The following is a 10,380-nucleotide window of genomic DNA, read 5'->3' as shown; positions in this document are numbered from 1 at the left end:
ATGATTAAAAATAAATAAATTAGACCACTATATTGATCAAGTCAATCAACCACAATACATATTAATAAAAAAAATTAATGTGGCTTGTTTGACTTAGGGGGCCAAGAGCAAATTAGTTACCTCATTTAAATGACAATATCTTTAAAAACAAATCCATGTCATTGTTGTTTTAACCTCTACCTAGCTCTAGCTTAAATGTGAAATAATAAATTATTAAAGCATTAAATCATAAAAAAAAAATTGAGTGAAATGAAAAGATGGCAATACAGTGTACTGATCTGGGTTAACATGTGAAATTTACAACTCATATAATAAACACAACCATAATAAATTAACATGGTTGGACAATTTATATTTTTCTTTTTCCTTCTTTTATTCTCTTCTTGATTGGGTCTTAATATATCTCAATTTAAATTAAATTTGGAACTAAATTAAAAAAATATAAAAGAATTAGAGATGGAATTTAAAAAATAAATAAATTATGAATGATAAAATTAAAAAAACATGAGTATAAAAAAAAACAAACCCAAATAAATCTTTTAAACTTGAGTTAATTTTTCAAAACTGCAACCAATGAAATTCTAGACTCAATTTCAATAAAAAATATCAATTTTCAACCAATTTAATGTTTAAGGAAAAAATTAAAAAAATATATTTCAATCTAAAAAAATTACCAAAGTGAAAAACATAGTAATTAAAAACATAAAAATCAAATTTAACATAAAAATAAAATAACATCAAATATTAAGTGAAAAAGTTGAAAAATAAATTTAATTCAAACAATGATTGAAAGCAAAACAAATAAAATCAAAAGAATTGAGACCAAATTAAATAAATAAAAAACTAAAAGAAGATAAAATTTAAAAAACAATCAATTTTGTAAATCATTTTAAATAAAATAAACAATAATAAAAGATACTTTTGGTATTATGTAACATGAGTTATTGGACTCTTTTCATGCTGTAGAGTTTGAATTAGCCAAAACAGGGCTGGAATGTTCATTCGCATGGAGAAGTTGAACTGCGATGGTTTCAGACTCTCTAAGACAGCCATCTACATTCAGTCTCTGGCTCTGGGCCTCTACGGCTGACGTTCCCTCTGATACCAGTCAGATGAGTCCCAAAAAAAGATAATTAGACATATAAAAGGACTAATGTGAATGACGCTATAATGGACCGAGAGAGAAAATGAAATAAAAACAAATGAATAGGAAACAACAGATAGAACTAACTCTGGAGTCTGTTGGTAAAACTTTGAGAAACTTTATTTTGAAGAATGATACATCTGCTCGCAGAAATTCAAGATATACTTGCCTCGTTGTGATCATGTTGAATGAACATCCAAATTACAAGAGATGTTAATTACATAAAAGAAAATCTACAAAAATGCTACAGTAAGTTATTTCTCTGCATTAACAAGATCCATGCTTCTCTGGTAACAAAACCAAGCTCACTTGTGAAGTCGAAACTCCTGAAAAGAATCTTTCCCTCTGAGCTCGGTACCCGTTACTTCATCCTCATTTCATGATCAATATATCTACTCAATCACCTTTACAATGTTTTCGCGGACCAAGCCGAAAAAATATAAAAGGGTTTGCTTCTCTTTAAAGCAAAATATAAATAGGCATCATCATGTAGACTAATCTACAAAACTCTGCATATGCTTGCGAAGTTCCAGACTGCATATACTACAGTTAGAGAGATGATATTAGAGTTATTGAAACTGTAGCTAGACCTTTCCATCCGATGAAGGAAGATTGCTATCTGCTTTCACCATTGTAAGTGATGATCTGGAAACCGAATTGGTTCCTTTAGAGGGAGATGAGGAAGGAGCAGGCAGTTTCTTGGGCATCATTTGTTCCCAGTTAGACTTGGACAATCTTGACGCTTCTGATGAAAGAACAATGAAAGCAAGAAGAGTGAAGAGCAAGCACTTTTGCCTCCAAGAAACTAACATGTTGAATACTATCGTCAGGAGATGTCTTGAGAGCTCTCCTTTAACATTCCAAAGTAGCAGCTTTTAGAGAGTTTGTGCCAGCAGACATGTTGAGCAATGTGAGGAGAATGCCAACTTGTTTGTTTGAGGAAAGATGAGTCAATGGCAGACAATGGATAATTTGATAATACTAAACTGTTAAGTAGTTCATGCTGTTGCTCTCATTGTCTAAAAGGGAGTAAGAATCTGAGCGTACGAGTGAGGAATTTGAGGGATTTTAATATTCACCAGGGACCACTCATTAGTTGGGGTGAGCATAGGTGCATACTAGCTCATGAATGCAAATTCTGATTAAAATATATCAAGATATTAAACCTGATACTGAAGCATGTGTTGTTACTAAGAAAGTGGCTATAGCCTCAGCTCTATTTTTGAAAAGACCCACCTAAACAGACCTAGGGTTACAATTGTTCTTTAATTTCAATCATGCAATCAAGAGGATAGTACTCTTTTCATAATTTTCAGATAGCTCAAGAGCCGAACAAGTCTAACGAATAAAAGAAGTTCACTAAGAAATTTCAAAAGGAGTCCAAAAAGAAGCATCTTGACACTTTTGTACACTGCTTTCCCAACAAAGTTAACTCCCAGCAATATAAAATATGGATGATCAGTAAGATGTCAATTTAAAAGTCCAGTGATCAAGGCACTCCTGTCCTGAAATGTATTTTGAGCAATTAGACAGAAAGGGACATTTTCACGAACACTGTACGTGCGTGTGTTGAGAATATATATATATGAAATACAACGAGTGTCTAGTGTCCAAACATGCAGCGATAAAATCTGTCATGGTCTGCTGTATTGCCAATTTATGCTGCATTTAAAATGTCTCAGCTGTCACAAATACACTCCTGACTCCTGTTTGCCAAGCTATGTAGCTTCTTTTATTCGCCAAGCTGAAGGAGCAACCATCCTGAGGAACATGTATGGAGATTTGTTCTAATTTCACTCTATGTTAAGAGAGTTTTGGCAGTCCAAAATCTCAACTTCTCTTATTAAGAATTACATTGAGAAAATAAATGCCTGTCAGTCTCACATGGCCCTGAAATTTTACAGATCATACTTTGAATCTCCCGCAATCTGTGGAGGCACTTGATGGTTTCCTACTCGACAAAGGACTCGAGATTTAAGTGAAATCCTTTTGTAGTAGCAGGCATCAGTAGCAGAGTTATTGTGCTTCATCAAACATGCTGTTATATTTGCACACGAAGAGATTCCGATAGAGAAGCCCACTTGCTCTCTCTTTTTTCTTTAATTTATGGTCCTTTTCTTTTTCTTTAACTCCCTCTCCTTTCTGCTAATCTAGCTTCAGGTGGCACGAGGCGGTAGGGATCAGCCATGCCACCGGTCTCCCTACAACTTATTGGAGTTGTTTGAGCTTTTCCAAATTCAAAACCCTAATGAAGATCTTTTTAAAAGATTTAGTAACTGAATTTTAATTTTTAATCATTTTTACATTGCAAAAACATCTCTCACAGCTGCAAACTACATCGTGCAAACATCAGTTTAGTGCCAAAACTATAATCAATATCTCAATTAAATCTATAGAGAATCATTTCCAATTTGTAATCTAGGAGTTAGGAATCCTTCTATTTAATAGATTTTGGAAGTCTTTCGTAATGGATTTGTGATAATCTTGGAAAAATTTTAGAGCTGAGAATTCTTTTAGGGTCCAAATAAGAAGAAAAATATTTGGATGACAATTGAGATTCACTAATTGAGAATTTTTTTTGGAGTGTTTGTTTGTGAGAGGTGTCACGCGGCCCACCTCACGGAAAGCATGTAATACATGCTTTTTCATGAGGTGCACAGCGGGCGGTGCACCTCTTAAACAAACACACGTAAATAGTTTGACGACTACTTGCCCAGGATCTTTTAATAGCCAGACTCAAAACTGTACAGCCACATTTACTGAAAAAAGCAGCAACAGCATTATCAAACACCATAGAACAATATACATAACAAATTTGCAAAATTGTGATTTCTCAGTAACATCCATGATAAGCATGCAGCCAAAATCCCTCTTGTTAAAGAGGGTTGATTAAAATGACAATTAAATATTAATGAAAATAAGGACAATTTAAAGAATAACCAAGTAAATAACTATTATTTTACAACTTCTTGTGGATAAATACAGCTATTGATACTAACCGTCAAATGCCTACGATAGATAACAGAACCATACCTGTACGCCTAATACAGGCAGCCTGGTAAACCTCAGATGAAAGGTACAAAATGACGTGTCAGGCTTGTATGATGGCTGATGTTATTGTTTCCGATTCCGTAGGACGCCACGTTGTCTTTTGAACACAAAGCAGTCCCTCATTGTCTTTTGAGTAAATCATCCGGATCTCCCATTTCAGAGATTTGGCCAGGCTCTCAATCTCACCAATGATTTCAACATTGTCACGCACAATCAACTTTCCTTCTGGCCTCAGGATCCGATCAACTTCTGCTATTACTGCCACTAAGTTGCACCTATGTTCGGAAAAACAACAGAACATCAGGTCAGACAAACTATCTAGATCTCTTTCTTTAGAAAGCGGCAATGTGATGAAACTACCTCTTTTTTAGACCGGAGAAGAGATGATCAGCATGGAGAAGATCATAAGTTCTAGGATAGGTATTGAATGATTCACACCAATCATGATACATTCCAAACAAACCACGCTCATAGATCAATGGAAGCGTGTCTGCAGAGTCAATTGGGACTATATTCATAACCCACACTTTCAAGTCTTTCAGTGCCGCAGCAAACCTAAAACAATTACAGAAAAGCATAAGAAAATAAAAGAGCCATGGCAGCACAAGGCTATATGCATCTTAATCATGGAAAATGGAAACATAGCAACCATGATGACCATGAGCTACTGGGGGGAAACCCCCATCAATCATTAAGTTGAATGACATGCCAGCACATGAACACAAAAGGATAAACCAAAATACATGAAACACTCCTTTACCCAGCAGAACAAATCAAAAGAATGCAGCTTAAGCTTAACACACCAAAATCTTATCTTTGATTTTATGGGTTCATCTACACCCCAATCAGATCTATCAAAAAAAGCACATTTTGAATTGGATAGCACACAGATAAGAGAAAGTGTCTCTATTGTGAATGATAAACACAAGTATGCTTAGCCATCTATAGTATAAAATAAAATTGTTAAATTGCTTACCCTCCATATACAGCTCTCATGTCCATGATATTTCTCACAGAAGACCAGTTGATTCCTATCCCATTCAAATAAGACTGGGAGACAACATTTTTCCAATGTTTATAGTCAGCAGCAAAATCCTCTGCAGCAGCTTTACCATAAACTCCAACCTGAGAATTCAACCAGTATGGTGGTTTCTCCAGCCGTTTTGGCCATTGCTCAGGCCAATGAGACCCACGCACTGACGCATCTACAGGCACTTTATGCATACATGCCTCGAGCAGGACATTCCTGAAGACAAACATCCATTCCTCTATTTAGAGCTTATAATAAAAGTGGTAGCATTTTTACATCGCTTCAATTAGTTCTGATTTTTCCATATTTAGTTTTAGTTTATAAACATTTTCTACCCAAGCTATGATGAAAACTCGGGAGGGGGTAATTGTGGAGGAACAAAAGGTGATTCTAATTCCGTGGGACAAATGAAAGTACCACGCTGCATTTGGATCATCAGATTCTTTGCACAGTGGAGGCTCATTTTGCGGTCTATTATTATAGCAGTCATTGGAAGTTGGCTTTCTATATATTGCTGCACCAACACCATTTAGCGTGTCCGTTTTAATCACCACCAGATCCCAGCACATTGACTTTGTTAGTTTGGACATTGCTGCATAGAAGAAAGAAAGAAAGAAAGAAAAGTAATATGAAGACAACCCATAGTACTATCCTCTTGGAAGGAATGCATGCGTTAGAAAATATTCTACCTTTCCAAATGCCCACATCTTCTGGACGCTTTCGATAAACTGGGGTGGCAGACCAGACAAAGTAACCACCAGGCCTCAACACCCGATTCAGCTCCAAAAGAAGTTTACCACCTGCAAGAAGACTCAAAATATCTCCCTGAACCAAAAAAACAAACCGACAGAAATTTTTTGCTAGAGTATAATAGACACAGACATTACCTTCAATGTGCCAAGGAACCCTACAGCGTGCACAATGAACAAGATCAAAAACAGAACTAGGAAAGGGTAATCTCTTCGTGCCCATAACAGCCAACATCGCAGGGATACCCCTTTCAAGTGCAAATTGAACCTGGGCTTCATGTTCATCCTTGGGAGCAAATGACATTGCAAGAACATCTTTTTCCAAAAGATAACCTCCAAAGCTTGCCACCCCACACCCAACATCCAATATCACTCGGCTTCTTTTTCCCCATGCAATATCAGGATGAGACTGCATCATTCATAGAAAAAAACTATCACATCATACTCTTCAGTGTACACAAACATATTTGCACACAATCAATCTAGTTCAATGAAATAGTGTCTCATGTTCAATCTGTTGAATTATGATTCTACAAAATAAAGGACAGGAAATGCAGAAAACAGGTGCGATAAAGAAACTCACGTCCTGAATGAAATCAATATAATGAAGAGCACCATGCTTGAACTGAGTTCCACCACCTGGAAAAGTAAGATATTCACCAGTAACTTTAACCCAATTCTGATGCCCCTTAACCTCGGCAAGCTTGGTGTTAGGGACATTATAGAACCATATCTGCCATGTGCGCCAAAAGAAGAAATTCAGCCTATAAACAGGAAAGGTTTTTTCATTGATTAGGTGGATCAGTGTTTACCTTTTCCCTGCTTTTAGGCCACTTAACTGAGCGTCTATATCCTTCAGGTATGGGTACCAAACAAGTGGGAGCTTCTTGAGGACAGTGCCTCTCTCGATGTTCATAGTGCTTTGTGCTTGGAAGCCTTCTTATAACGTACCAATTATCAAGGCAAGGAACATAGGCTGGTCCAGCAGTGACATTACAAAGTTTCCATCCATGACCATATTGATCCTTAGCTATTGAAGATTGTTGAGATATCTTCTCATTCTGTGACTCAACCACTTGAGTCGACCAAGCCCCACTTTGAGTATTGGTTTCATTTAGAAGTTCCGACTGTGTGCCAGCAGGTAAAATCTCAATGGAAGTTTGATCATTCTCTTGACTATCCACGTTATTCTCAATAGCACCTTCCTGGTTATTTTCATTTGCATTCTCCCCTGAGTCTGGGTTCTTCTCCCCATCATCTGACTTGGATTTATTTTCACCTGAGCTCTCCTCTGATTCTGTTTGATCGCTTTCATTTGCTTCATTGCCTTGAGCTTGGGTCTCTCCAGCTTCTGAATTGGATTCTTTGTCACCTGAATTCAACTCTCTATCCTCTGTTTTTCCATCCTCATTATTTTCAGTCTCCATCTTTCGTTCCTCTTCAGAAACAGTCTTCCCATCCTGGTTTTCTTCAACCACATTCTTAGACTCGGCCTTCTCATCCCTGTTCTCATCTTTGTTATCCTCAACAGTACTTTCACTCTCTTTTTCAGTCACCTTTGGGTCATCATGGACATCAGATCGGCTATCACTTTGAGAATCAACAGCATTGCCATCTTCTTTTGTTGCATCCTCCGGTAAATCACCAGGACTGTCTTCAAAATGCTTAGAAATATTTTCACCAGCCACTCGTTTCACATTCTCTTGGGATGATGGGTCTGAGTTTTGAACTGGAACAGATGATGAGATAAACATCCAAGCCCCAACTAAACACAAAGCAACAAACACAACCACAGTGGTTGTAGAACAGTAGTTGGATGACTTCCTCCCATCAACACGGGAATATTTTCCCATAGGCATGCTTTCTTTAGTATGATGTTGCTTGTTATGCAAATCTGGAAGGAAAAAAAATCAGCTAGAATACAAACCCTTACAACTTAAATTAAAATTAAAATTTAATAATCTATCATGAAAAAACTAATGGGGAACAATCACAGAAGAGTAAATATAAAGTAAGAAACTGACGCAACAACAATTCTTTTTTAACATATTTTGAAATCTTATGATCAAGCACATGTTATCTTAATCTCAGGGTGAACTAGTCTTCTTCTCTTAGAGATCATACTTCACGGCTCACGTTCGCTTCCCCTTTTAACTTCAATTAATGAAAAAACTTATCATTTGTGGGTTCAAATTACATCTTCAGTTTCATTCTCTTTTAATATTCTTTTTCGACTTTATTTAAAACACTTTGCCTGCTTTAATACTGTTAAAAACAAGAACTTTTTCATGACCCAGTGGAGTGACAACGAGAGTATTCTTTTATCCCTTTTATGCATTCCTTTAATCTAATTTTCCAAATTATACATTATAACACCTATCGCTAAGGATATTTAGACAGCCAAAAGAGTCACAGGTCACAAACATATCAGAACTTTCAAGGAAAACAATAAATAAAGACCAACATCAAGAGTAAAAAGTGCCAGGAATAAAATCTCAATAGAAATCACCCATGGTACATAATTCTCATAAAGGAACAGCTTTTTGGAGAAATAAAAGACAGAAAGAACGGTAGATTTTTTAAAAAAAGAAGACCTTTTTGTAGCTGGATTAAAGAACAAGAACTAGAAGTCGAGATTTTTGTTCTTGCAATGTAAGTTCAATAAGAAACTTATATGAAGAAGAATCAAACGAGTAAACAATCTCAGACACTTGATTGATCGCAGGTCCTAATAAATGCCATAGTCAAAGCATATAGGCAAACTTATCTTCCACACAGAAAAACAAGCGGTGGTCTTGAACTAAATCAGGAACAGTAAGAGGTAAGATCACAACTCAGCTTAAAAGTTAATCCACGTTCAGAAAGTGAAGAGATTATTAGCATACAATAAAATGTTTAATCTTGTAAAGGTTTCGATCGTGTCTTTTTAGAACAACATTGTAGGAGATTAAAGTAGAAGCTTTGGAATTGTGTTTTGCAACAAGTGAAAGTGGGAACTGAGAGTGAGAAAAGAGTTTAGATACAGTTACCTTTCTTCTTTACTTAAAAGAGTATACCATTTGCTTGGATCTGAATGGAAAACCCAGAAACGGCAAAGCAATAGCCTTTTGGTTCTCCTCTTTATTCTGTCAAGAAAAAGAAAACGAGAAAACAGAGATTTTTAAGCATAGTGTTTTTTTTTTTTCAGGTTCAGAAAATAAAATTTTCGAGGGCTGTTATAAATTATTAACATTAACAAAGAAATTAGGATTTGAAAAAAACAAGGTGGATGAACCAGTGGCATTCATGGATAATTGGATATAAATGGGTTGTATATTGAGTATTTTTTCAATTTAATTTCTGATATTTTATAAATTATAAATTCTATTTATTTATTTATTTTTAAACTTAAACGGTTAAATATGTTATTTTGAGCTAAGTTTTTTATGGTTAGATATTAATGAGGGGGTTTAGCTTAATTAGAACTAAGATTTTAGCTCAATAATTAGTTCAAACATATTATAAGCTTTAACAAATAATTTAGATTTAATATATCACTAAATCAATTAAATAAAATAAAATAATTAATTGCAAAAAAAAAAATATAATAACAAATTATATTCTTAACAACAACAAAAACCCAATATAATAAGTTATAAACATGACATTGAATTAAATATCTTTTCCTATCACCAACCAAAATCAACTACTTGAAAGCAACAAGTAGTAGTAATAGCGCACGGTAGAACAGCACCTCCAACGACACGTCTCAGCAGCCAAAACGGTGTCATATATATGTATAAACCTAATTTTATAATAATTACTTAATAAAAAAATAACTAATTACAAGAAACAATGAATGAAAAAAATAAGGCGAAACCACAAAAAAACTTAGCTTAAAATCAGCAATCGAATATCAAAGAAAGTAATAACAAAGAAAAACAGCACAGAGATTCAAAAGAGGAATAACAGAGTGATCAGATGCTGTGTCAAAATCAAAAATCGGAAGGGGGAGAGGGACATAGTTGACCTGAGAGAGAGTTTACATGAGTATGGTGGAGGTTTCTTAAAATCAAGTTGAGGTTTTTATTTATAAGATGAGAGGAAGGAATTGATGCTTACGTTGAGGCATACGGGTTGATAAGGAGATGAAGGAACGAGAGAGGCAAAGCGACAAGACAGAAAATAATAATGAAAAGACAGAAAGAAAGAGAGTAGTTATATCAAGTTGACTATAGAGTATATTGGTTGGGTTTAGTTGACTAATTTTTAAAAATCTTAACGCGTGATAATTGTTTTTTAAATTTTTTAACTCGTTATTATTTATATTATTTAATTTTAAGGGGTTAGTTCGAGCAAGATAAGATATTCAACCTCCGAGGAGGACTGAATCTAAAGGGCAACACAGTAAAAGTCATTTTGTCCTC

At 35.2% G+C, this 10,380-nt stretch overlaps 1 protein-coding gene across 2 annotated transcripts; it reads right to left on the bottom strand.

Annotated features, from left to right (window-relative positions):
• Nucleotides 1-3,924: 3,924 nt before the first annotated feature.
• Nucleotides 3,925-10,151, bottom strand: LOC133692262 (probable methyltransferase PMT24). Of its 2 annotated transcripts, none has more exons than XM_062113079.1 (10): nucleotides 10,076-10,151; nucleotides 9,004-9,099; nucleotides 6,787-7,868; nucleotides 6,558-6,707; nucleotides 6,113-6,383; nucleotides 5,915-6,025; nucleotides 5,643-5,817; nucleotides 5,172-5,441; nucleotides 4,556-4,750; nucleotides 3,925-4,470 (listed from the first exon to the last, which is right to left on the bottom strand). In XM_062113079.1, the coding sequence occupies exons 3-10, from the start codon at nucleotides 7,831-7,833 to the stop codon at nucleotides 4,236-4,238; spliced, it is 2,454 nt and encodes an 817-aa protein (XP_061969063.1). In that variant the 5' UTR covers nucleotides 7,834-7,868; nucleotides 9,004-9,099; nucleotides 10,076-10,151; the 3' UTR covers nucleotides 3,925-4,235. The 2 variants fall into 2 exon arrangements, with proteins under 2 accessions (XP_061969063.1, XP_061969062.1); XM_062113078.1 differs by lacking the exon at nucleotides 10,076-10,151 and adding an exon at nucleotides 9,984-10,069.
• Nucleotides 10,152-10,380: the final 229 nt, after the last annotated feature.

The sequence above is a fragment of the Populus nigra genome, chromosome 4 (assembly GCF_951802175.1).
Source record: "Populus nigra chromosome 4, ddPopNigr1.1, whole genome shotgun sequence".
Lineage (NCBI taxonomy): Eukaryota > Viridiplantae > Streptophyta > Magnoliopsida > Malpighiales > Salicaceae > Populus > Populus nigra.
The sequence above is the reverse complement of the archived record's forward strand: the minus strand, read 5'-3'. Positions and strand labels throughout refer to the sequence as shown.

Bases quoted from the DNA above. Each gene is read 5' to 3' on its own strand.
- LOC133692262 (XM_062113079.1), bottom strand. From the start codon at position 7,833: ATGCCTATGGGAAAATATTCCCGTGTTGATGGGAGGAAGTCATCCAAC. The intron at 6,384-6,557 runs GTGAGTTTCTTT...TGAATGATGCAG, and splicing joins ATATTGATTTCATTCAGGAC to TCTCATCCTGATATTGCATG. The intron at 4,751-5,171 runs GTAAGCAATTTA...TAATTGTTTTAG, and splicing joins ATGAGAGCTGTATATGGAGG to GTTTGCTGCGGCACTGAAAG.